The 27,924-nt window shown below is 47.2% G+C and overlaps 1 protein-coding gene across 2 annotated transcripts in view; it reads left to right on the top strand.

Annotated features, from left to right (window-relative positions):
- The window catches only part of LOC138515939 (uncharacterized), a 671,334-nt gene that overhangs the window by 439,494 nt on the left and 203,916 nt on the right, over positions 1 to 27,924 (top strand). For both annotated transcript variants that reach the window (XM_069630710.1, XM_069630709.1), the window contains one exon: positions 4,189 to 4,314. In XM_069630710.1, coding sequence (XP_069486811.1) covers positions 4,189 to 4,314 — 126 coding nt within the window. The remainder of the gene's footprint in view (positions 1 to 4,188; positions 4,315 to 27,924) is intronic.

Here is a 27,924-nt window from a genome sequence, read left to right on the forward strand (position 1 = left end):
CGCGCCCAGCCTATTCGCGTGTGGAACTTCCCGCGCACCCCTGAAATACACGCGGCCAGGCTATTCGCGTGTGGAACTTCCCGCGCACCCCTGAAATACACGTACCCTGCTGTAATCGCGTGTGGGACTTCCCGCGCACCCCTGTAAATGACATACCCTAGTTTTTCACGTGTAGGATTTCCCGCGCACCCCTGAAATACACGCGCCCAGGCTATTCGCGTGTGGAACTTCCCGCGCACCCCTGAAATACACGCGCCCAGGCTATTCGCGTGTGGAACTTCCCGCGCACCCCTGAAATACACGCGCCCAGCCTATTCGCGTGTGGAAAATCCCGCGCACCCCTGAAATACACGCGCCCAGGCTATTCGCGTGTGGAACTTCCCGCGCACCCCTGAAATACACGCGCCCAGCCTATTCGCGTGTGGAAATTCCCGCGCACCCCTGAAATACACGCGCCCAGCCTATTCGCGTGTGGAAATTCCCGCGCACCCCTGAAATACACGCGCCCAGGCTATTCGCGTGTGGAACTTCCCGCGCACCCCTGAAATACACGCGCCCAGGCTATTCGCGTGTGGAACTTCCCGCGCACCCCTGAAATACACGCGCCCAGCCTATTCGCGTGTGGAAATTCCCGCGCACCCCTGAAATACACGCGCCCAGCCTATTCGCGTGTGGAAATTCCCGCGCACCCCTGAAATACACGCGCCCAGGCTATTCGCGTGTGGAACTTCCCGCGCACCCCTGAAATACACGCGCCCAGGCTATTCGCGTGTAGAACTTCCCGCGCACCCCTGAAATACACGCGCCCAGCCTATTCGCGTGTGGAAATTCCTGCGCACCCCTGAAATACACGCGCCCAGGCTATTCGCGTGTGGAACTTCCCGCGCACCCCTGAAATACACGCGCACAGGCTATTCGCGTGTGGAACTTCCCGCGCACCCCTGAAATACACGCGCCCAGCCTATTCGCGTGTGGAACTTCCCGCGCACCCCTGAAATACACGCGGCCAGGCTATTCGCGTGTGGAACTTCCCGCGCACCCCTGAAATACACGTACCCTGCTGTAATCGCGTGTGGGACTTCCCGCGCACCCCTGTAAATGACATACCCTAGTTTTTCACGTGTAGGATTTCACGCGCACCCCTGGAATTCCCGTAGCCTAGCTTTTCGCGTGTGAAACTTCCCGCGCACCCCTGTAAATGACGTACCCTGGCTTTTCGCGTGTGGAACTTCACACGCACCCCTGGTATCGACGTGGCCAGGGCAATCGCGTGTGGGACTTCCCCGCACCCCGGGATACACGTACCCAGGGCAATCGCGCGAGTGACTTCTCGCGCAACCCGTTGTACACACACGCGCGAATTTTTGAACAGTGGGTGTCCGTGTAAATGGCGTACACCTTTGCACATCATTAGTCCTTTGGGGTCACGGTATGGCCCATTGCTGTATGTGGGTGGTATTTGTTGGCGCAGGTTTTGGCGCACTTTCGTTGAGTGCGTCGGGACGCTACCGCCTGCTTACTTGTGGCGTACGTTTTTGGGCCTGTGCGCTGGTTTGATCGAGCGCTGTTTTGCCCTGTTCGAATCCATGAATACGTGTTGCCGGAGAGCGTGTGGGCGTTCCGCGCACTTGCCTCCTGTACTTCCCCGTGCCGCCCACATTCTTCCCCATTCCGAGTGTTGTGCCCCATTTTATTCCCCATTCCGAGTGTCCCGCCCTGTGTTCCGCCTACTTTAGAGCTGTGCGCTGCGCTCGGAGTGATAGCGCAGTGGCCGTGGCGCACGCCGTTGGTTGACCTGTGCGCCGGCGTGCGCCGCGCACTTTTTCAGCGCACGTCCTATGCTTTTCTTACGCACGGACTTCCATGAATCGACGTGCGCTGGTTTCCCTGCGCTTTTCGCTATTTTTCGGCGCAGCGCACGTATAGGCCCCTCTGCGCCGGAATTTTCGGCGCACATTTATTCCATGAATCGGCCTGCATGTATCTTCTATAGTATAGATATCTTTCGATCCGGTGGGTCCCTGATAAACAAGTCCTCAAATTTCATGGTGTCCCAATTCCCTCCTGAGTTGTTTTAGAATTACCAATCCAATGCTGCAGCTGTATATAAGCATATTTGGCTGACTCTGAGAGGGTAAATGTTTGTTTGCATTCAGTAAAGGACATAGCTCTCAATGTACAAATAGTGGTCTGAATATCCTCGTTGCCACAGCACTAGGTCTTGTGAGGGGGGGGGTAAGTCTTCCCCACTCGATCTGTGACTATTCGACCTATGAGGGAAATACAGAGAGCAAAAGTGAGGAAATCCTGTGGTTCTTTTTCCCTGTCTCTGTTAGGGGTATGCCTTCCCGGGCAGCCTTTCTCTCTCACTCAGCCCCGGATGGCCCATTGAGCCCTGGAGACACTCTCTCTGGGGATAATCCGGTAATTCCCTCTTCATGCCGTGGCTTTTATCCCTCTTCGGCTCCATGCTCCAATATGTCTGCCAGGTACTGTATGTGTCCTCCGAGCATGGAGGCAGGTGAGGAGGGAGGAGAGGTGGTGGGAATGCACCCCACCGGAGCACTGTTAGGCAATAAGCCTCGTTCCAGATCATCTAATGCTCCCCTCACCCCAAGATCAGCTTCCTCCGCCGACTGATCACCGACCTTGTCACTTGGTCCACCTGTTCTGCACGGTCTCCTCGATCCTGGCTTGACGACTGGGTGGCGCTCCGAGCTTCTCTTCTCCACTACTGCCACCCTGATCTGCTGCATTACTGTGCCCCAATATTGCTACCAGCTATTCCTACTCACAGTCGTGCGGATTATCAATCGAGGTCCGCCATCTTTTAGTATCGGAATGGGACCACCAGGGCTCGAATCCTTTTGGCTAATACCTTCATCTGCTCCAGAGCTCAGTGGGTCCAAATCCAGGTTATGTCTCGCAACCCGAGCATCAGGTGGCTGATATTGTTTTTTTAAAAGTTATTTCGGATGAGTTTTTGCTTTATTCATCCCAGTGCTGTGAGCTACAGAGATTCATGTCTTCATTGGTCCCCCGCCAGGACACGCTTGCATACTTTTATGTCATTCCATAGATCACACTGCTTATATCACAAGTCGCAAATTTCTCTTAGCATATCTTCTTCCAGTCTCAAGATGGCGCATGATGGTGCCTGTCTTTCTTAATCATGTTGATTTATACATTTAAGACGCAGATGAGTGTTTTTCTTTTGTGTTGCTTTGTATGGTGCAGTTATCTGGTTGTCTTTCAGGCTTAATGTGGTGGCTCCCTCATACTTCGACTTCCTCTTTAAATGTGTTTCAGAGCTACTGGAATCAGTTTAGTCAACTGTTTATCCAATGAAAAGAGGGAAATCTTTTTCAATATGTTGTTGCGTCATTTGATAACTGTTGTGAGTACGTACTAATTTCATTAGTTCTGGGTTACTGGGGACGGTTAATTTTTCCATCAGATCCTCTTTGAATGTTGAACCTTTTGGTTATCGCCTGTCTTGAAATTGCCCGAGATTAGGCACGTCTCGCATTTGTTCCTCATTTCTTCCTTTTGTGTCTCCAAGCACTTCAAATCTGAAATCATCTGTTTCATTTGTATCAACTGATTTTCAGGACGTCCCTTGACATCCTGGGAGAGGTGTTCCTTGTCCACTCAGCAGTGCTGTCCTAACCTGCAACCTGGAACCAGCACCCTGTCCATAGGTGTTGTTCCACCAAACCTTTGAGCGCTGTTAACCCTCAACACATGGTCGGCGCGCTGCCCTACACGTACTAAAAGTCCAGACCTGCTCCTGATCGGTGTCCCTGACAATATTACCCCTAATTCCCGTCCGCACGCATCAGCAATCTGGTACCCCGAGTACCTGCATCAGGGCAGGGGCCACCACAAGTTGCCTCTCCTACCTTCCATCATCCTTCACTCCATGAGCGAGGGGGTCACGTTGGCATATGTGCAGGGTGATTCAAAACCTGGCCCAGTGCTTGGGAGACAAATGTGTTGCACCACACAGACACGTGCTGAGTTACCTCAGTCTAAGTCACGTTTTATCACACCACCGAAAAATCGAAGGACCTGCTCCATCACAATAAAGAATGTTGTGATTGGGTGTTTCTGAATGTTGTGCTATTGTAATTATGCTGATTTACAAGCCACCCTAAGAATCCCTACCATGTCACTTTTGTTCTGCAGATAGCAATGAAGAAACCACAGTAAAGACTGTCTCTGTTAACAAAACAGACATTCTTGACGCCAATTCCACTCTGCCAGCGGAACACCGTTCCTCGTCAACGCCCTCGGTCAGTGGCACACAGCAAGGTGCGTGTTTCCTTTCATTCTTACTTTCTTTAGGTGAGCACAGGTCGTTAGTAAAAATACAGAATCCACTGTCAGACATCACACAGCATGGGTAAGGACCGTAACGGGTGAATTCGGCCCAAGTTATGGGTCTGAGGTAGGGTTAAGAGAACATAGCTTGGGTAAGGGAAGGTAACTACTACTACAGACCACCCCCAGGTCTGTGACGCCATTAGTGCATGGCAAAATCACAAACACCTGTGAAAAACAGGTTAGAAAGAAAACAGCTCGAAAAAGGTCCCTCGAAGGCTGGACATCATGTGTAAGCGGTCGGGGGCTAGGCAGGGAGTGGGGAAGTCCCAGGAGGGAAACAGGGGCAGATGGGGGTAGATCGTGGCTCACTCAAAATGGGTGGGGGCTGGATCATTCATTTCAGCCTGCAAACTGAGCAAGCTGATTATTATTATTAGTATTTAATTCTCATAACCCGCCAGACGCCCATAGGTCTCAGGGCACTGCTCTACCACCACAAGTGCAAATTAAGCTTCATAGACCCGGTCTAATGGCAGTTCTGGGCGTTATGAGCCTTGAATATTGACTTGAAGTCCCAAGCGCATCGAGGGTAATAATGGAATTGTGTGGGCACGGAAGGGTGGGGTATTTAATGCTAGTCAAACCCATGTATCCATATCGTTCTTGATAATATATGATGTAAATATAACTCTATGGAAATGGTTGCAAATTATCTGGCCGGCCTCTCTTGGCCCTCTTCCTGCTCCTACCTGCAAGACAAAAAACCTCGGGGTCATCTTCGACTCCACACTCTCCTTCTCTCCTCATATATCTGGCGTCTCTAAGAAGTCACATTACCAGCTGCACCTCCTCAGAGGTATTCTTCCCTTCCTCTCCTTCCCCCAGAAGCTCACTGTCTCCCGAGCCCTGGTTCTCTCAAAGCTGGACTACTGTAACAGCCTCTATCTTAATCTGCCCGCCTCCACTCTCACCCTCTGCAACTCATCCAGAACAGTACTGCGAGACTTGTCCTTGGCCTCAAGCCCAGGGACCGTATCTCTCCAGGACTGAAATCTCTACACTGGCTCCCAGTGGCTGCGAGGATTAAGTTCAAAACCCTCTGCATTGTCCACAAGGCCTTCTGGGGCCTAGGGCCTAAATACCTTCAACTCGCTCTTCCTAAATATCTTCCTTCCCGAGCCCTACGCTCATCCGTCTCCAACTCCCTCAGGGTCAGCCGCTTCTCGAAGCAACGAGCTGGGGGTAGATCTCTCTCCGCGGCAGGGGCCTCCCTCTGGAACAGCCTTCCTGCCTCCCTGAAACTTGAGGAGAACCATCTCCGGTTCCGGAAGCACCTCAAAACCTTCCTCTTCACTTCTGCTTTCTCTCTCCCTCTCCCCTGCTAAATTCTTCACCTAAACTGCACTGATTCTGCAACTGGGCCACTCTCACCGACCTCGGTCCTGGGCCCAATCACTCTTCACTTGCACTGCCTCCCTGGCAACCCCTGCACTGCGGGACTGTCTCTGTATCCCTACAGCCCCCCCCCAGCACTTGTCTGCACTTAACTTGCACTTGCCACCAGCTGGCCCTATTTATTTATTATTTTATTTCTATTCTACTTATTTGTACTGCACTTCCCCCCTCCCCCTTCCCCTTGCACTTTTTCCCTTCCCCCTACCCCTGCACTTGCGCGGTCTGAATGACACCTGGCCTAGTAGGATCGATGTCTGTCTTCCCCTTGTTCCCCCCTCCCTGCCTCGTCGCGCCTTGAAACACTTGTGTATAGGCACGTTAGAAATGCCATATCATATCATATCATATCATTGACTGAGGGGGAGCTCCTTGCTGTAGGTAGCCTAGCAATTTAGCGTTCAGAACAGACTACGGGCTATAACGGTTTATGTGGTCTACAGATTGTCCAATGTGGGTGGTATCTGAACGTTCTAAGAGTTCTGATGGTTCTTTCTGACTTACACACCCTGACAAGTCACTATGCCACTAGTATAACACCGAATGCTGGTTACATAACTCAGAGAATTTTTGTTAATCTCAGAGACTTTGCTGGTATTTGAACTTCCACACGATGACTAGCCATTGTTAAGTTACACTCCCCTTAGCTGCCCCACTTGTGTCACGTTCCTTAATGAGCCTGCTCTGTGCTTCAAAGCCCTACCTCCTGTGTTGCCCTTATCTTGACCCTACTGGACTTTGTGACAGTGCCCAAAAAAGAGAAAAAGCTGCGGCAAAGTCATGAGACGACTTTTAAGAAGCCACACCTAAGAAGGATAGTAAAACATTTTGGAAACGTGTTGCTCATGGCCTTTTGGATAAAGCGGACTCGTTTGCCTTCCGTGCTAAAGTCTCCCGAGAAGATTGAGGGAAACAGTTAAAAAAACAGTACAATTTTAGGGCTCGTGATCATCAAAAGGGGACACTCATTTTGTATCCTTGGTGAGCGGGAGTTAATGACTCAATAGTGGGGTATTACTACATAATATCCCCAACAAAAATATCGCCGTAGATATGGCCGTTTGGTTCGCCATAGGCAATATTTTTGGGGGATATTATGTGGGAGCGGGGGTTGCGTGGGTATCCCCCGCACATTAAAAAAAGATGTGGGGGTTGCGGGGCTGGCCCCCGCAGGGTCCATGTGTGAATTTCGCCGCAAAAATATAGCGATATTTTTGCATCGCAATAGTTTTGCGGTGAAATTAACACATGGAACCAATAGTAGTACACTTGCCATCACAGGCTTCCAATAAAAGCTCCACCCTAAATGGAATCCCTGGTGAAACTGCATCCCCTTATATGATTAACAGAGATGTATTTAATGCCTTTTTTTAGTTGGGGGTTCCCATCTATAAAATACTCGCAACATAAGCTTTTACATCCCATGGACGCATTCCACCCCTGAACTCATCCTAGCTATTTGGCAAACAGAGTTACAATATGCTCATCACTTGGACAACGGAGAACATTATTATGTCAGAGACCCAGTATGACTTAGTTAAGGGAGAAGGTTCTGAAGAACAAGCTTTGAATATACACCATCTGATGAATAAATAAATAAATAAATATACTTGTGAAAAAACTCCCTTTATATATGGACGTTGTGGATCTCTCCACAGCCTTCGATTTCGTAAATGGATCTGAATTATGGGTTCCCCACATTATTATATTATTGTAGGCTGAGATTTTCTATGGGACAGTTGCTCCTTTAAGCTTTGGGATAGAGGTGTACTGCACATCCTGTTTCTCAATGGGGGGGGGGTGACAGTGTTGTGTGATTCCGCCATTTTTTTCAACCTTTGCACTTTCGTGTTAGAGCCTCACCTGGTCCCCCTGACTGGGGCTGATATACCAAGGGTAGGAATTAATAGCAAGAACCGCAAATTCTCTCCAGAGCTTACTGGAGTGTGTGTCTTTTTCATGACATGTTGCTAAAGGTTGAAGTATAGAGGTCCCGATTAGAAAGTTGGCGGTCTTTAAGAATACCAGATGTTTTACAAGTCTACCAAATCACGAGTTTCGGTAACAAACTTTTTATTTCCGCAGCTTTGGTGTGGAGAAAATTTGCTCCATAGAGAAGCATTTCCCATGTGGGATTACTTCATGTAATATCGCATGTCCCCAGTAGAGTGTGATGGACTGCCAAATGGGAAATAACAAGGGTCCAAATGACTCGAAATCACGTGGACCCTTCATGTTACTGCATGCTTACAGAATGCGGTAACAGGAAATGAGTTTGCCGGTATCTCAGCGCCTTGGAACAGGCAATTGCTGAAGATATCATGAGCTCTAGAAGGACTGAATGGTTAGTGATGGGAGTGATTCTAACTTTAAGTTGGAGAATAGTCAGTTGAAAGGGCTCTTCCATAAGGAACAGGTCATTGTATTTTATTTTATTTTTATTTATTTACTTGTATAGCGCACAAAACCCAGAGGTATCTAGGCACTTGGGCTTAAGAGATTGGTTGCAGTGCTTTGGGTTACGGAAAGGCAGCGCATGAAGGTGACTCCATCAGCAAGGAACGTACAGAAGTAATACAACACACGCAAAGTGCAAAGGAGAAGTACAGGGTGAGCACATTCATGGAGCCTAACCCCATGTTGCAGGGCGGCAGCAGCACACAAATGCAATGGTTAATTCAGAGGCAAATTCATGGAGCCTAACCCTGTGTTGCAGGGCGGCAGCAGCACACAAATGCAATGGTCAATTTGTGGGGAAAATACATGTAGCATAACCCCGTGTTGCAGGGCGGCAGCAGCACACAAATGCAATGGTCAATTTGGGGGCAATTCGGGGGTCATTGCTTGGAACATTCCAGAAGCAAACATGTGTGATCCACAAGTTGATGATTAGGGTTTGCAATTCCATTTATGTGAGTAGGACAGCCAAGGTCAACTGACTTTCCGGAATGCAAGATTTATTTCCACAATTGATTACTGAATCATTAGGGGAATGAACTGGTATCTATTATATGATTTTGAAGAAGTAGATCCGAAAGTGACCAGAACTGTACTATCAATAGTCGAGGTGTGCTTTCGCTCTCCCCTTATTCTTGTGATACTTTATTACTAGATATTCCACTATATGATGTACTCAGTAATAACAACAGAGCATTGAAGTGGGTCTCATTTATTCCTGAGGAAGTCAACTTCAGGATATTGAAAGACGCATATGAGCAAAGTATGATTTCCTTGGATAGTCAATGTTCCATTAATATTGTTTTGAAGACGTTTACTGCCTTTACTGCCATTGTTTGACGAACTTTCCAAGTCCCCACTGACTGTGTCAAACCAAAGACATTCCAAAGAAATAGGGTGGTTAGATCCTAGTTGCAAATAGGCAAAAGCAGATCGACTAAAGGCTTAAAAGCAACAACAACAAAAGGAACAAGGAGGAGATTGTTAATAAGAAGATGGGCTTCTAGAGAGTGTGTGCAGAGAAAAGAAAGATTGAGCTCTTGGCCGATGGTTACAGCTGGAGGAGGCAGCAGTGAATAGAGATACTGACGTTTTGTCAACAGGAAGGGGGAAAAACCTTAATAAATGTCAGTGACAAACAATGAATACCGCTCGTCCACTATGGATTGCCCATGTTTCAGATATATATATATATATATCTATTACCCGAAGGTCGCAGAGGAAAATGGACTCGCTGCAGGAGAGGATATTGCCAATCATATCTTAATGGTAATAATCAAGAATTCACATTAGGCGAAGTGACGAATGTGATAATGGCCCAAGCAGCACAAAGGAGCCTGGGTCCTGATTCAATACCAATGTATTTAATTAAATGAAAGATTGACTTATACGTGCAAGAATAATGAACATCATTACACCAGAGAGCTGGCACAGAAACCTGATAGTAATATTACTTAAAAGAGGGATTGCATTAACCCGAAATCTGACCGACCAATATCACTTCTGAATACTGCTACTAATACATTTTGATGACTTGTGTTCTCTAGGCTTGTGATCTGGGCAGAGTCTGACAATATTTTGATGAGATCAGAAGTAGGGTTTAGGCATGGAACTGCCTTTAAATGTACACCTGATCATAGAAAAATATGACTTTTAATATACTGCACCGTTTTACCGCTCATGGATCTCTCCACGGCTTTGGCCTCATGAACAGCTCAGCCCTGTGGGCAGGGTTTTATGTTCATTCATCCCCAGTTGTTTTTTCAATGTGTTTCTTGTCGAACCTATTTGGTCAAAAAAACTGATATTGAGCCACTCCATTTCTATCAACACGGGTGCAATATCCTCTCAGCGGATTCCGAGGGATATATGAAACCACTCGACCAAAATCCCATGAACATGTTGCACTCAAGAAAACTCTTCTAGCCATGAATCGGTCTTCAGGATCCCACCGCCTGGCATCCTTCCTGAGAAGGATACATGTGTGATGTCACATATGGAGTTCGATTAGGGAGGATTGGGAGTTACTGAAAACAAGCAGCAGAGATCATTAGGCCATGACAACCGTCTATATCTGTGTGCAGCAACTCAACTGGATTCCAAAGGTTCAGGATAGACACCTATTAAGTTGTTTTAGATATTATCTGTTCCCATTAGGCACATGTTTGGCTATTTGGAATGGCCAACGTGATTCTACAATTCTATTCCCCTTTTGCCCAAATATTATGGAGTCTATGGTCCACTTTGTTTCGTCCTAAATATATGAATATTTATAAGAAAACATGGTTACCTATTTTAAAAGCAACAGGTTTTAGAACATGTAATCCTGCTTTGCTTAATCTTAAATTATTGCTGACCCCATAGTGTCGCAATATCTAACCATAGCATAAAGAATTAGAAAGCAGACTAGCTGGAATAGACTGCTCCCATTGGGCCTTGGCATGATTGACTTTTGCTTGACGAATGATTGTTAAGAGCAGGCGGGGATGCTTTTGCTCGCATGAGACATTGTTGGATCTTTGGTCGATGAGATTGTTAATGTCTCAGGAGAGGTTTGGGGATTCCTGGGATACTGAGTGTTTTTTAAAAATGGTAACGTTCAACTTTTACCTTTTTATATGCAGAATTATAGAATTGTCAGCTATTTATAACATTGTGAGATGAAATATTGGTATGATGTTTGTTGATTTACATGTGTGATCAAATCTTTTATGGCATGTACTGAATTATAGTGTTTGGATTGATTGAGTTTTCTGACGTTACCAGAAGTGCTACTGCCAAACTCATAATGAGGGCCATCTCGGTTTTTGTTTTTTTTTTTAAAACAAAGAGGCAAAATCTAGGGTAGATAAATGTAACTATTTGGGAATTTGATTTGCTGCCCTAATGTCAAGGACGCCAGACATAAATGGCCAACACATATTAATGCCTCAATCAAATGCAGTGATTTTGAGTTTGGGCTGTTAGGTGGCGCTTTAGCACTACCTATAAGCCGGAACTATTGCATTAGAGCATAGATAGCGAGAAATGGCATTTGGGGAGGGACACAAAGCTTGTAGGTGCTGTTACCCACCCATTGACTGCCCATGGCCATGCTGATCTCTATGGCCACTCCCACCCAATTCCTGCCCCTGCCCACCCAAAACAGCTCCTAATGGGAACTCTTAAAGCTCTCTTTATTCAAGCATTACCATCAAACTTTGCATTCGAAATGCCTGCGGGTAAAGCAGTCTTCTGAGAGCTAATGACTTAATATGAGCATTGAACGCGCAACTGGTGTAATAAAAATGTCAACCAGGTCTGCCTCTCGATTTATAAGATCCATGTGTGTCCTTTAATGAAGTCCTGTTAAAAACAAGCATTAGCAAAGCCAACAGTTTTGGCTTGTAGTGTCAGGCAAGCTACTCCCATGCCTACAGAAAAGCCAAAACTGTTGGCGTTTCCAATGCTAGTTAAATTTGCTGAGCAAGCACTTTGGGGGACCACTACTGCAGGTAATGTTACACATATGTACCAACAAAAAAATGAAGGGCAGTGCAGTGCCCAGGTTGAGCCACTAACTTTAATTGAAACTTTCTTCATAGGATTTCAGGGGATGCACAATAACAATTTGTCAACAGCCGAATTCCGGAGAGACTATTTGGGAATGGCCAAGTGGAATTTGCACAAAGATGCAGCCAAGAGTAGTAGGGTTATATAGGGCAGGTATTTGGGATACATCAATGCCAGTATCCTGGGGGGCGTGGCTAACTGCCATGTAGAGCGGACGTGTCTCCTGTGAGCTCCGCGCCGATGTGCCATCATAAGCTGTTTTTCATGTTTTCTGCTAGCTTTTAAACCTTGCAACTTGCACCATTCGTCGCCGGATCCCATCCGCAATCGTTTGATCCGTCTTTCAGACGGCTGGGGACAACTAACGCCGTCATACGCCGAGTGAGCAGTGCCGGAGCGGAGAACTAAAATGGCGGCTCCCGCGTCCTGAGTCTCGAGGGACCGGAGCGCGCCTGCACCGCAGAGGATGTCGCCCACCGGAGCGCACAGGGGAGCCAGAGCAGCCAGCCAGCCTGCACCGGGGTCAAGAGAGAGGAGCGGAGCAACTGTGCTCGCAGACGGAGCGGGCCGGCCCCTGGGCCTTCATCCAGCAGCGTCCTGCCCGCGGAGCACGGCAGAGCCCCGCAGAGCCCAGCGGCGCCCTGACAGGACCAGCGGCCGGCCGGTGCTGCGAAGGTAAGCGGGGTGGGGGGTAACCAGCCCTGCTTCGGGAGCGGAGCGATAGAGGACCCGCGGTCGCATAGTGCACTGTGCACCCACAAGAACTGGTGTGCCCACGGGCGGCCATTGCTTACCCGCCACCCAACATTGACTACACCCACAGGACGGGGTGTGGGCACTGCGCAACTCCCTGACCCCGCCACCTGCCACCTCAGATGTACGGAGCCCCACCTTGGTGCCCAGAAATCACCGCCTAAAGGCCCCACTGCTCACTCACCATGGAAAGGGGGTGCCAAACAATTGTAACACAGCGAGGGGTCGGAGCATAACCACCTTCGAGCAGCCTGCGTATTACCCCTTCCTTGACTTCTGAGGCGGGCGCTGTCTCCCGCCTCACTGGGCTGAAGCTTCTCCCCCCTCTACAGCGACCCCTGGGTCCCCTTGGGACACCCAAGCAGCCTCATACTTTCACCTCGGCCCCGAGCCCTGCAGCAACAGTGAAAAGCACCCCTCCGTGACTGACTAGCGGCCTACCACCTGCGCCCCCGGCGCCCTCGGCGTGAGTGAACTGTTTGCTCACAAGATGGCTGGTAAAAACGGCAGGCCCAAGCAGCGACAGACCACCATGGACACTTACGCAGCCAGCGAATCTCCGAACCTTGAGAGCTCGAATAGAGGGCCCACAGATGTTCAATCAGACCCTACGGCAATGACGACACCCGAACCCAGTAACACCCAGCTCCTCGAAGCCATCAGACTACTCCAAACAACGATGGAACATAAAATCGATGCCGTTGCCATAGACCTGGGCCTTCTGCGCCAGGATGTCCGCTCCTTAGCCGGCAGGACTGAGGTGCTCGAAACACAAGTCAAAGAAAATACTGAATCCAAAACGCACCTCCTCCGAGACGTTGATGAGCTCCAACAAAGGGTCAAGAACTTGGAAGATAGGGCAGAGGAAGCGGAGGGAAGAGCTCGTCGTGACAACATTCGTCTCCTTGGGCTGCCGGAGGGTTCTGAGGGCTCCGACCCCACTATGTAGAGAACCTCCTGCTACAGGAGGTGGGAGCTGGTAAGCTCTCCCAAGGCTTCACCATTGAAAGGGCCCACAGATCCCTCGCTAAGAAACCTCCACTGGGCGCCCCACCCAGGCCGGTGATAGCAAAAGTTCTTAACTACAGGGACCGAGAAGTAATCCTGGCCTTTTCCCGAGCAGGTGGTCAAATCAAACGGGACTCCGCCACAATCGCTATCTACCCTGATTATACCTTCCAGGTTCAAATGAACAGAGCCCAGTTTATACACACGAAGGCCAGACTGAAGGCAGCTGGGTTGCGTTATATGCTCCTGTACCCTTCAATACTTAAAGTGCTGCACAACAATAGGGCACACCTGTTCGACACTCCGGCACAGGCCAGAGACTGGATGGACGGACTGCAAATACCTGATGTCGAGGAAAGAAAGGGGAAACCGAGATAATGTTTCTCCCGCCGGCGGGCGAATTGAGCTTCCACACAGCTGATCAGATCCTAACATGGAGACACTGGAGTCAAAGTTCACTCCACCCCCTGGAAAATGTCTTCCCTTTTTTTGGGGTGTACATACCCACCCGTAGGGCACCCGGAGACCTATGCACGGTCCTACGGAGCAGAAACGGGATTGTCATAACGTCATAACGAGGGTGACCTCGCTAGGCTAGTTCTATGTTTGGGTTGCTTACAGTTAACGGGGGGGTGGGAAACGGGGAGTTATTATTACAGTTGGGAACTACAAACGGAAATTACCAAGACCACGGAAGCACTCGACATGCATTGCTGCACTAATTAGATCCCGAGTCCTGCTGGCCCCACACGTCCGTCTACGTAACACCTATGGCCGACACAGCAAAGATCGTTACTTGGAACGTTAGAGGCCTGAACAGCTTCGTCAAACAACAACGCGTCCAATCCTACTTGAAGAGATGCAGGGTCGGAATCGCCATGCTCCAAGAGACTCACCTAACTGCCAAAAAGCTAGATGCCCTGGCCAAAACCTGACGTGGCACCCTAGTGGGTTTCGCTTACTCCTCCTATGCCAGAGGGGTCTTGATCTGGATTGCCGCCACGGACCCCTTCAGTCTTACTAGTACTAAATCGGACAACGAGGGGAGGATGGTTGTGATTTGTGGCTCTATCGAGGGCAAAGAGCTATGCCTAGTGAGAACTTACGCACCCAACCACGACGCAACTATCTTCTTCCACTCCCTCTATACATGGCTCACCCCATATATGGACAGAATTATGATATGGGGAGGTGACCATAACTGCACCCTTGACCCCCTACTGGATAGATCTGACAATAAACACGATCGTCCCTCCCCCCCGGCCAAAATACTTTCTAAACTAGTCCAACAGTTGCAACTCAGTGATATTTGGAGGGACCAGCACCTGGAGCAACGCGAGTCCTCCTTCTACTCCCCACCACATGCCGTGCATGCCAGGCTAGATTATATTTTTCTCAGCCAGATACAACAGTCTACGTTTGTTGACGCGCACTATTTGCCGAGGGTACTGTCCGATCACTCTCCCCTGTTGGTCACCTGGGAGGTGTTCCCGCCAAGACCCCCCATTCCCACGTGGAGATTGAGAGCTGAAGCCCTACTTGATACAGCATTCAGAGAGCGCATAAGAGACGGTACTGAAGAATATTGGCAGAACAACCGACATAGTGTTAAATGCATGAGCACCGCCTGGGAGGCATATAAGGTGGTCATGAGGGGTGAGATGATCGCAGCAGTTGGGGGTGCCCAGAGAGCCATCACAACCCTGTTGGAACGAGCCGAGAGAGACCTGTGTGCCCTCGAGGGCAGGGCTGACCCATCCCCTGATCAATTACTTAAAATTACCGAACTTAGACAAACCTGCCTAAAGCACTGGGAAGCCCTAAGTAAAGTAAGCTACGCCAAACACACGGAAAGAGTCCATGCCCTGGGGGACAAACCCGGGAAACTCTTAGGTGCAGACATTGACATTGAAGTGGACGAACCCTCGGCATGTATCCTTGGGGGTATAGGCGCAGCAGGGAGAACAAACCCCTCAATAAGCTCAGAGACCTTATATATATATAACTGTCAAAAGGCTATAGCGATGGGGTGGAAAAGCCCCAGAGGCCCGCTTATGCCCCTATGGTGGGGAGATCTTGCGAAGTGGATCACAGCCGAAACCGCAGCATGGGAGACGGCGATCCAAGTGCAGAGACTTGATTCTAGCGAGGAGCTACACCGTTGGGTGGCCTTAACAGTACCCCTGCTCCACCCGGAGTCGCAGGAGGGTGAGATAATCAGGGAAGGCGACCCAGGCCCGAGCATGGACTCATGATGAACATAGAACTAACCGTGGTCTTGGAAGGGGAGGGGAGGGATTGGTGGAGGGGAGTTGGGGACTTTACCTTTTGATATGCTTGACCTATTACCACTGATGCCAGTTTTTTGTTTTCTTATGTTATGAAACTAATAAAATATTTTTCAAAAAAAATAAAAAATCAATGCCAGTATCCTACTAAGTGCCAAAACCGAATTTATTGGAATTGATTGGAATGTTGCTGGGCTTTCCACAGGCAGCTCCAAGCTTGATATACACAAGGGAGCGGGGCGTCCACATCTGAGTGACTTGGCTACATGCAGTGCAGTGTGTTTGAGGGTCGCAACATGTAGGGCAGTTTTGACAAAGTGAAAAACTACTGATGTGAAGTCTGTTGATAAGGAACATATAATTCAATGCTTATCATATATGGAAAAGCTCTTACAGAAAACTGGTCTAGTTTCCTGTTTCATATGTCAAGTACAATACACCCAATGCCCCAGAAGAGAATGAAATTCATAGGGTCTGGGTAAGGGGCTTCCATGTTATGGCTTTGCTCTATAAAAGACTGTTTCAGGAACAATGTTTTATTTACTCACACTTCCCAACCCCCCCAACCTCTCCGCCCTCCGCCCTCCTCCCGAACCTCTCACGAAATAATCTAGGACTAGTGTGAATAAGGGCCGTTTCCATTGTATCCCCTGTAGAGGGCCTGGCAGGATATTAATTATGGACGACCTTTGACAAAGTTACGATTTGATGTTGCTATTAAATGGGCAGATCTGCGCATGTCCATCCCTCCTGTGGAAAAGACAGAGGCCAGGGTCTGCTTCCTTTTTTCGATGAACGTTTTCCTAGCCCCCATAAGTAGATGCATTGTTCCTGTGGTGGACATCTTGTACAATGTAAAGCAGCCCCCTTATTTCTTCTGCTGCCAGAGTCTTTCCATACAGATGGAACCTTGTTTCCTTAGTTTGTTGCTGTAGGGTGATGTGTGTTGCTTGCACGCCTGTGAATTGTAGGAATAACGGCCCTTCTTTTAGTATTATATTGCAACCGTGTTTTATATGGTACTTATGTTTTATGAGTTCTTTATACTGGAATAAAACTTAGATCGAATGATTGGGGGGAATTGGCAGCGCTAAGGTGCAAACATTCCAAATGAAGTATTTCCCTAATGCAAACAAAATCCATTATGCTCAAACACATTAACTCACAATTCATCACTACTCTGCAGCATTAAATAGCTTAAATGGATGCTATCATTAAAGCAGGTGTTGAGAAGTAGTGGTATAGAGACAGTCAAACATCCGAGATGCAGAGACGGAGCAAATAATTGAAGGACAGAGAAAACAATCTGAATCCACGAACTATGAGGTTTAGTACCAAAAATGGTCTTAATTTTACCTTTGGGAGCTGCCGTCGGTCTGGTCCCTACACGCTGGTCCGTGGCTACCACAGGTGATGCACTGATCAGCTCCGTCCCCTGCTTAAGATCAGGCACTGCTCCTGTCCTGATCCCAGTGCCGGCCCCAGGGCTACCACCACCCTGTGCAAGAAGAACCCCACCCGCTGGGATGCAGGCGCACAGCAAATAAAGGGTACCGCACAGCAAATAAAGGGCGCTGCCAGCTCACACAATGTAAAGTGTCAGTCAGTGGGCCTCATTAGGACCCTGGTGGTAGCCGTGCCCTTATTAAGCGCATGGCTGCCGCCGGTAATTGCCCATTCCATGGACCCAGTAAAAATGAATCCCCATGCCCCAGGGAATGGGATGATGCTGACAACGGGCCCGTTAATAACGGACCCGTTGTTAGCATGCTTGACCCCTCGTGGGACCCGCTAGGGGACCTCGTAATAGGGCTGAATGAGTTTAACAGCGCTGGCACCTTTACCGGCGCCGTTACACCCATTCGCCAGGGTCCTAATGAGGCCCAATGACTTTCTATTAGTGAGTGACAGAGGTACGCCCTGCACAGCCCTAAACACACTATCACTCACTAATAGAAAGTCATTGACTGGCATTGTGTAAGCTGGCGGTGCCCTTGACTGGCATTGTGTGAGCTCGCGGCGCCCTTGACTGGCATTGTGTGATCTGGTGGTGCCCTTTATTTGCTGTGCCCCTGTGTTTGACCGCACCACCTGATCCCCCCCTTGAGCCGGCTTTGCCTGATCCTCATGGGGCGGTGGCTGCTGCTAAGAAGCCACCACTGCATACAGGGTGTCCGAAACACTTTGTAGTCATAACTAGGACTCTGGCAGCCCCGGGCCAGCCAATCTAAGCATCCGGCACACATCCGGTTTAACAAACCCAGCTCAGTAGCTGCCTGCCAGGGAGGAATAGGTAGCAATCACAAATACCATATACCGAAGAAGGGGTGAAAGCTCAGCTGGAAAATCTATGCACGCAAAAAGAGACTCTTTCCAGTCATAGCTCTACCTACAGCCAGCACCGGTTTCCTTTTAGACGGTCTTAATTATATTTGCTTCTCCACTTGCTTCCTTTCAACTCTGACTTTAAAAATACTAAAATATCAAACAGAATCCAAGATAGCAACACATATGTAACAGTGACAAGACGAGAAACTAATAACCCTATTGAGACATTAAGAACAACATCCATGAACTACATAAACCAAAGGGGCTACAAGTACCAGAGTGCACTGGAAATGTTTGTAGAAAATGTGCAATCCTGAATACAATAAGGTACATGATTTTGAGAGTTTTATGCAATACACATCAGCATGTGCCAATTTAGATCAAAGAACACATATCAGCAAATGTTAGTTTTCTGCATATGAATCTCATTGGTTGGCCCTATTACATGTTTTAGGACAATACTTAAAAGAAGAAACTGGCTCTCTGCAAAACGCAAACTCAGGCTCTCCTGGCCGTGCTTTCTGCAAACAGCTTTCGAGAGTTAGGTTGCCATACACCGAGCAAGAGGTTGCAAACACAGTGTTGTTTGTTTAGTGATCCAAAGCAAAGGGTTTAAGGGTGACTTTCATAAACCGTTTCAAATGTGCATCCCAATCTCACATGAGGAAGGCTGCTATATCTTAAACGCATGTGGAATGAAGGGTGTGATTCATGTGGGTAATACTGTGTGTGAATAGACAGTGGGTAGCGCGGCCATTTCAGTGACAGTTTAATACGCGGCATAGTTCTAATACACTGACTTCTTAAACACACAACCGCTGATGCCTATAAGGCTGATCCACATCAGTGATTCATGAGTGTGAGAGCTTTCTGAGGAAGTACAATGTGTGCACGCGCCTTTGGCCATGAAGAGCACCAGCCTCGGCACCAACATAGGGCGAGTGTGATGTAGACTTGCAGTCAATAGTTAGCAGAGGGTCGCCAAGGAGTGACGTAGAGAGGGTTCATAAGGCAAAGAGGGGCGGTGAGGACTGACGTAAAGAAGTGGGGTCATAGGGTCGCCAAGGAGTGACGTAAAGAGGGGTCATACGGCAAAGAGGGGCGGTGAGGACTGACGTAAAGAAGTGGGGCAAGGAAAAGAGGGGTGATGAGAAGTGAGGAAAAGGGAAGCAGAGAGTAGAGAGAAACATAGAGGCGGGTGGGAAGGAACAAGTGAAGTGTGCTGGTTGCTGTCTCAGGATGAGGTCGGTCACAAATCAGACACGGTCCAGGTGTAGGTCTTTATATCTCTGAATGTTAGTCCATGGCAGGGAAAGAAGGGCCTGAGGGCCGCAGGGGACATTCTACCAGAGAAGTAGCAACTACTCTGGCCCTTAAAAGAGGAGTTGCGGGGCTGGATATCGGTCAGGCTGCAACCTGGTCCCCATTGTCACCATTGCATACCTTTTCCAAACATCATTACCCGGATTCTCTGTTTGGTCCGGACTCTCGTTTCAGCAGAACAGTCCTCCAAAATGTTTTGATCTGATCATTTCTCTCTGGTTTCCCTCTCCCCGCCTCCAACAACTGTTATGTCGCTGTCTGAATCTATCTGAGATGAGGAATCTTCGGGAGGACACTATCCATCAGAAGAACGAGTGACTTACCTTCGGTAATGTTTCTTCTGATCGATGTTCCTCCCACAGATTCCTTACCACCCTCACAACCTACCTTTCTGATGGAGAGCTCCATCACTTCCTTGCTGCATCCCTATGCAATTGAGCATGGTGGGAAAAAGATGCAAACTGAAGGGACCTGGTATGGTGAGCTTTGTATATTGATGCTGATATCACCTCCAGCACTAAGGAGAGGTTGCATTGCTGATGCTGATTTTGCAAGGCACCTCCTGCTCGATAAATGTTTTTGATGATCCGGGCTGACGCAGGAATATGCCTGCAGATGTACCAACAAAGAAAGGAAGGATGGTGCAGTGCTCAGGTTGGGACACTAACTTTAACTGAAACTTTCTTCATAGGATTTCCGGGGTGCACAAAAACAATTTGTCAACAGCCGAATTCCACAGAGACTCTTTGGGAATGGCCAAGTGGAATTGGCACAAGGAAACTCCACCTTGAAGTAAAAAACCTGAGATACCAGAAACTAGGTATGGCAGCTCTCAAGAGGTGCTATGTCAGCTGTGACCAAATCATGCAACTGGAACTTCCAAATGACCTCAAAGATGTGATTTGTTCAGAAATGATCTATGTGAACACTGTGGATCTTTTTACTGCGCACCACAGAATGTACCATTTTGTTTTGTTTTACCCCATTTCACTGCATATATATGGGGGGAGGCTCCCTGCAGCTGCCCCCATACCTCCCCACATTTATTATCAACTTAACCCATCCCCCCATATATATATATATATGCAGTGAAACATGGTTTTAAAAATGTGACTTTTGGGATGAGAAGTGAGGGTCTGCGCAGTATTCGTCCTATACCTTCATGATCTAGCTGTGGCGTATATATAATAGGATAACCCATTTGAGCCACGTCACATATGCCACAACTCCACCTAGTAGCCATCACTGGAAGTTCACCCCCAGTACAGAACCACGTCAGCAAGGCACATTAGCCCAAATGCAAGCCTTTTTATCTAGGAAATAGTCAATATCTTACAGGGCAATGCTACTTTATACATAGATTTATCAAGCCAAGGCAGACATTCCACAAGGCTGGTAGACAACTACATAACCGGTTTCACCGTTACTACGGGTCATCAGTGCAGTATAGTCTTGACAGCCTTGTCTTTGGTGCTTTGGGGCATGTTCACAAAACAACAAAAAAGTTATGGTGGGTTTAAAAAACATGAAAAATAAGATTTCACTTAAAAGGTGAAAATAGGATAATCCATTTGAGCCAAATCACACATGCCACAACACAACCTACTAGCCATCGACGGAGCATATTGGGTATGTAAATTGACCCAAATGAAAGCCTTTCGCTCCAGGAAATTGTCTATGTCTTACATTTCTTGGACAAGGAGGATGTCGAGGCACTGAGAAACAATGTGTGTTTAGTAGACAGAACAGAAAGCCAAAGGAGTGCTGGGCACTCATGCATTTTGTGACAGGGAAGAGATCAAAGCAAGGAGAATGACACATGTGGTTTTAGGTGGAGGAGAACACTAAAGCAGTGAGACTCACATGTGCCTTTTGTCGCCAAAGAACACCAAAGCAGTGGGAACTCTGCATGCATTATTTATTGAAGGAGAACAATAAGGGAGTGTCAGGTACACCCGCTTTTTCTAGGTAGACGAGCATGCCAAAGCAGCGTTAGGCACACTTTCCTTTTGTTCACAGACCAGAACTGCAAGACAGTGTCAAATAGATGTGCAGGAGAGAATGCTAAATCAGCAAGGACCACATTTGCATTTTGTAGGGAGAGGGGAACACAGAGTGAAGGAGAAGCACATGTGCATTTATTAGGCAATGCAGAGCATCAAGGAAGTTTAGAGGCCTGCCCAATAAATCCAATATGATAACCGTGGCAGCAGTAACAGAGCCAGCTTTCATTTTTCAAATTCTGGGAAGAAAATCATCCTAAGTAATTGGAAATCTGCTGCTACCTTAGAGAATGATGTATGGATCACTGGCATGCATACCCTGGCAGGTATGGAAAGAATGTTGTACAGAAAATAGGGTAAAAATTTGCTATTTGAAAAGATCTGGGGGAAATGTATTTCAATATACTGAACCGGACAATTGTATGATGTGAACCATGGGACTGGGTGGGAGATGGGCGGTAGGTGGAGGTAGTGATGATTAAAAGGAGATGGGTGCTGTTAATATATAATTTATAAACATGCACATAGTTATGCGGATTACAATTTAATTGTTACTGAAATGTTTAATGCTTAAATTAAAAATAAAGTTTAAAAAAAGAAAATGGAGTCATCTCGATGCTACATTGCCAACTGGAGAAATTAAACAGATTCGTGCCAGGGACACATCAAAGCCGGTACTCCCAAAGCTTCATTCATTGCCTCTTGCCAGGAGTGATTAGAGATGTCATCTCAGATGATCTTTCAGGTAGCCTTGTATTTCACCAGATGCAGTGCCCCACTTGGGTTAGTGACATGCAGACGTTTGTTTGTTTGTTTTGTTTGTTTGTTAGCACATTTTGTGTGATGCTACCTAATTCCTTAATTATGTGAAGATCTCCCATACTTGCATCTATATTGAACTTCTTTGCCACTTTTCTGTATCCTTCACATTTTCCAATAGGTCCAATCTCTCTTCATGCCCTTGCCTTTTGCCCAATCTGACCATGCAGACGCCACAGAATTGGCCTCAACAGAGATATGACCTTATAAATCTCAGTTTCCTGCCTTTAGTCCACACCATATCATCCTGGGGGCCCAGGTGTACTGCAGCTCTTGTAGAGGAATTAGGAAAATAAGACAACACTTCAAAGTTCAATAATGTCAAGAAAAATATAATAGAGACTAACATTGCTTTCATCACTCTCCATTTATATGTGTGTGTTCCATTAACCAGCGATGTGTATCAATGGTGTTGGTTCTGTAGGAAAATAAAGTCTCTCAAAGATTCACTTTTTGCGGTGATAAACGACACTTTGAATCAGGGTGCAAATGGTAGTATATGCAGGCAGCTCGTCTGAACAGACACATTTCCCAATAGAGGGGGGGGGGCGGTAATTCCCCATTCACCAAGGCACTTCCCCATTCCCATTTTTGCCCCCACAGGGCTCAATGGGAATGGGGAAGGAGCTAATTACGGTACCGCAAATTGCAGTACCGTAATTAGCACCAAGGTCCCTTTGCGGGCCCGTTCCTTAACGGCTGGTAAAACCAGCCGTTGAGGTCGGGTCCCGCAAAGGGACCTCGTAGTAAGGTGGTAAGGGTTTACCGGTACCGGTGACCTTACCGGTACCGGTAGACCCTTACCGCATTCCGTGTAATGAGGCCCATAGTCTCTGAGCTGGAAGCTCATTGGTACTGAGAGCATGAATATGTAACACTGTTCCTTCTGTGCAGTTTGCTCATTAGGCCGTGCACCACAGTCTCTAGCAGTTACAGTGTCTGCTTGATTGCTCATTCACACGTGATTGAATAACTCACCCCAGAAGGACGCCTTTCCACTTTCATGGTGCCATCATTCATCAATAGATGGTGTTCTTGTGTAGTTTTCCATGTTCTAGGCAATAGAGATGGGTTGAGCAAAAAGAAAGCAAATTAGTTCTCTGAGTTGGCCTCAACTTTGCTTACCAGAAGTAACATTAACGTTTGATGAATCCTTTCCAACTTTCGGACCTAGAGTCACTTTTTCTTGACCCACCGCTACACATGCATTCTCTTCAAAAGAACCTCCCTCTACCAATCGTTGTTAGTCCAATTTGGGAGTCTTTTACAACGGGTAGACACTTGGCCAAAAGTTAATTTGCTTGCCATAGGAAACAGTCACAGGTAGTAGGTAATGCAACATTCCAACGAAGCAGCCTTAAAATGTCCTCCCTGTCACACAAGCGCTGCCCTCTTTTTTTTTAACAAGGCCAGTTTCAAATGTCCTCTCACGTAGTGGGCTGCATGACTCTAACCTCCCGTCATAAACACCAGTTTCATTGCCATAGGTCATCTTACCAAACAACAAAAAGATCAGACTGCTAGCTAGAACCACCAACAGGTAAAACCATGTCAAACTCAGGAGAGAGTCCAAGACAGCACAGTTCTACAGCATAGTGTGATGTTGTTGTTGAAAACGATTTATTTTGGCTCATGCCATGTGGGCACCAGAAAATTCTTACGAAGGGGGCTTTGTAAGAATACCCAGTTCCCAACTTGAATAGATGACACAACTTTCCAGGTTCCTTTTTCAATGCCTGATGGGCCTGCAAATAAATATGACTGACAACTCTCCCAAGAGACAATACTGCTTCGTTTAGCAGTTGAATATTTCCGGACTCACTGGTAGGGAAGGTAAGCACATCGGTCTGCCAGTGAGAATCTCATGAAGGTTCAAACAGAAATTCTTGAGATTTTGATTCTCACAACCCCATTTGGCCTTTCCATCCCCCTCGATTGTGGATGATACTGGAACATGAGCCTCTGTTACATCTTTAATACTTGGCAGAGCTCCTGTATTACTTTGCCTGTGTAATGTGTTCTGTGTTCACTATTGATACTCACCGGCACTCCAAAGCATGGTATGAAACCTTTAATCAGTGTCTTAATCATTGCCTATAGGTCTGCTTTGACGAATCAGGAGGTTTTGTCCCTTCTTCCCTGGGGGAGCAATCCCCTTTGAGGAAAGGGAGGTGAGCCTGCTAACCAAACCCCTCTATAGGGTTTTGGGAAAGTGGGACCTCACTGGGAGTGACTCCCCTCAAAGGGACAAGGACTCCCGTCCTCATGGGGAACTCTATATAACTAAAGCATTATCGGCATACATGGGAATTCAAGAAACTGATGGTATATTCAACTGTGGGACTCAAGATAATACTGAAAGTGCCTTTAGATGTTTGGCTCAAGACGATACAGGTCTTTCTGTGGGCTTGACAGCTGAACATAAACAACATGCCACTTTTGGGTCATGGAGCGAGAATAAAGGCATGATCACACTTTAATAGAGGAGGAGAAGCAATATGCAGAGGCGAGCCTCCGACGTGTGCACTTTGCTGAGGAGCGGCGTCAAGCTGCACAGTGGAGCTGGCTGTGGCGCAGGATAAGGCTGACGCAGAGGCGAGACACCGCTGAAGCCCACACAGGAGAGTGTACAGTTAGAGAGGCAAATGTAGTTCAAAGCCTGTCTTACCTGGGGGCGAGACAACGTGGAGGAGGTGGTGGGCCCGGTGGCCATAAACTGCGGCTGAAACCAGGGATCAAGAGATGCGCAAGTCCTCCACTCTCAACGAGAGAACCCAAGAGCAGAGAGGCACCGGAAGAGAAAAACCAAACCCACACTTATCCAGCCTGGAAAACATGCAACCGCTATCCAGGAGAAGCCACCTCACTGGAACAAACCCAGCAGAACAGAAGGTGTTCTAGGGCAGAGGGGGGCAGAGAAAGGAGAGAAGGAAAGGGGAAGAAGGAAGAGTTGCCATCAGCCCCTAAGAGGGTCAGAGAGACATGGAAAAGGAGAAGGGACAAGGGGGCTATGGGAGCCCAAGAAACCCAAAGTTTGTAATTTACCCGACAACTCAGAGGAACTCCCAAGAGCTAAGAAAGCCACCTAACGAGAGGGGTTATCAATAACCTAGAGAGATGAGAGAGACAATGGGAATGAGGAACCCAAGGTGGCTAGAGAGGCCCAATCAACACAGTGACTCCCAAGAAGTAATGCACGTGGGGAAAGGTCACAACAAGTTGTGAAGGATCAGGGTAACAATCCCTCCACTTAAAGAAATTGAGATAGAGGCAGAGTGTGGGAGCTGAGTGTGGTTGTCAGTGGAGTTCACCGAATTTTGACGGCAGTATTTTTTTCTGTGACCTTTCTTTTGGAGGAGAAGTCACCCACAAGCACCTTTAAAATAATTTGCTCCACACGGAGCACGGCGGGGAGGGTGGAAGCTGAGTGTGATTGTCAGTAGCATCCACCGAATTATCCTTCCGGTTTTTTTTTACCTTTTCTTTGGATGAGTAGTCACCCACAAGCACCTTTAAAATCATGTCCACCGTGCAGAGCGTGGCGCAGAGTGTGAGAGCTGAGTGTGGTCATCTTTGGGCCAGTAGACCTTGGCATCAGGAAAAATATTCAAGTAAGAAATTATTTGTTTGAACTGTTTAAAGTTTTCTATATAATTTCTGGAGCCGTATATTATAGGATTCTTATTAGTGACTGACTCCCGGTGAGCTGATCCTGTTTTCACCAATATTGAATGGGACAGGCATAAAAGCTTTAATCCTGGTATTTTTTAGTCACTCGATCATCCGCTCACTATATTTTCCCTGATAGTATTTAGTACACTTTAACGGCCACAAATATCAAAAAGAAAATAAATGATTGTTTTAAACCAGGGAAATGTTGGAGCACAGGAGAGGTTGACTTGTTTGTAATTAAGTAAAAAATGTGTTACTCAGGGCTTTAAGGCTTTTCAACCAATGTAACCCCGGGGGAAAATGTGTCCTTTATTGTTAAGTGCATTTGCACAATCTACTGTTATGAGCCCAATGTCAACCTTCCCAATGCAAGCTCAGCTGTTAAAGACTCCTCTGCAATTTCAGTCCAGCAATTGTGCCATAGATAAAAGTGAACCCACATTTCGGAAAGGAAGAAATGATTCAACATTACCAGCTTTGAACTTTGTTTTGACATCTTTGGTGAATGTATTTGAATTATTAAAAGGTGAGGTGCAGGGGCACGCTGGCATTTTAATTGACTAGAGAAGTTGGTGGCTGTGATTTGTCTTTGGTGGATCTGACATCGGCGATAAACACAACAGTAATGGACTCTATTAAGGAACTGAGGACCGATGTAAAGAAGCAGGAAATGACTACCAATTCCTTGTGTAGTAAAATCATGTAATCCAATCAATTGAGGGAAAGAATGCACAGATGCAAATTGCTCCAATTTTATATACCACTGCAGCCTGTCCCGAATGATGATGTCATCATGAGTCCACTAATATGCGAGGGGTCAAGTCAGGATTTAGATTCTACCCTTTTTAGAGTCAACATTGGAGGAATTCAGAAGACTGGCCCATATGGCAAATGATCCTGATGGTGCGGGAGATAGTATTGTCGACCTAACTGAGGTTGTGGAAAAGTTGTCCTCAGAGACAGATGCAATGACAAAGATCTGATGCAATGGGCGGAAGAAGCCAAAAGAAAAAACAAGGCTAATAGTCAGGGTATTAATTCTATTGACATCCACCCTGAGCCCAAATCCAAGAACCAAAAGGGCCTAAAAAAATAAAGAATTCACACCAAAAAAAACATTTCGGGCCCTGTCTTTATCAAGTAAAGAGTCATCTGCAGACTCAAAAAGGTCAGCCGTCACTTTGAAGAGTACAGAACAGCGAACGCTCTTCTCAAAGGTGCTGAGTCACGCAGGGACTGGCGCCTGTTTCAAGTCTGCAAAGGACAGATTGCAGGCCCCTCAATAAATGCCATTTCCAATACAGTTTCTAAGGTCTCTTGGAATGCAAACTGTAAGAATCCACGATCCAACAAAGTGGGAGCCCACATTTTACTGTAGTAGAAAGATTCAGGCATCTTTGGTATCCGCTGAAATAGGATGAGCGAATCAATCTTCGACGAGTGACACAGGTGTTAATAAGTCCATTGGCCCGGTTGGTAAAGTCACCATTGGTATACAAACAGAAAAGGTCTTGGAAGTAACCAAGTGGGAGCCGATTTTGTAGCATGGAAAAAAAGCTCAAGCACCTCCCCCTGTCAAAAGAGAAATTATATCGTGCCTCCTATTTGCAATAAATATATGTATATTGGCCTACGCCAAGCTGCTCGAAAGTCGCTTGCGAAAGAGTCAGTGTTGCAAGGTCCTGACCTTAAATCAGTGTAAGCCGCCATTTTAGGCCAATCCACCATTTTAGGATTCGCTTTGTAAAAGTCACACTGTGAGTTAAAATGGTGGACGATGTCATTCCAAAATACAACATGGCCGTCTTGACCTCTGCACATAGCTAATATCTAACTTGCCTGCAGGCCACTTGTTGAGGTCGTGAACTGAGACCTTGTCCTCCGTTGACTTGTGTGTAAGGGATTACTCGTGTAAAGAAACTAATCCACGAGTATACTATAAA

Source organism: Ambystoma mexicanum, chromosome 6q, assembly GCF_040938575.1.
Source record: "Ambystoma mexicanum isolate Mex_15411 chromosome 6q, UKY_AmexF1_1, whole genome shotgun sequence".
Lineage (NCBI taxonomy): Eukaryota > Metazoa > Chordata > Amphibia > Caudata > Ambystomatidae > Ambystoma > Ambystoma mexicanum.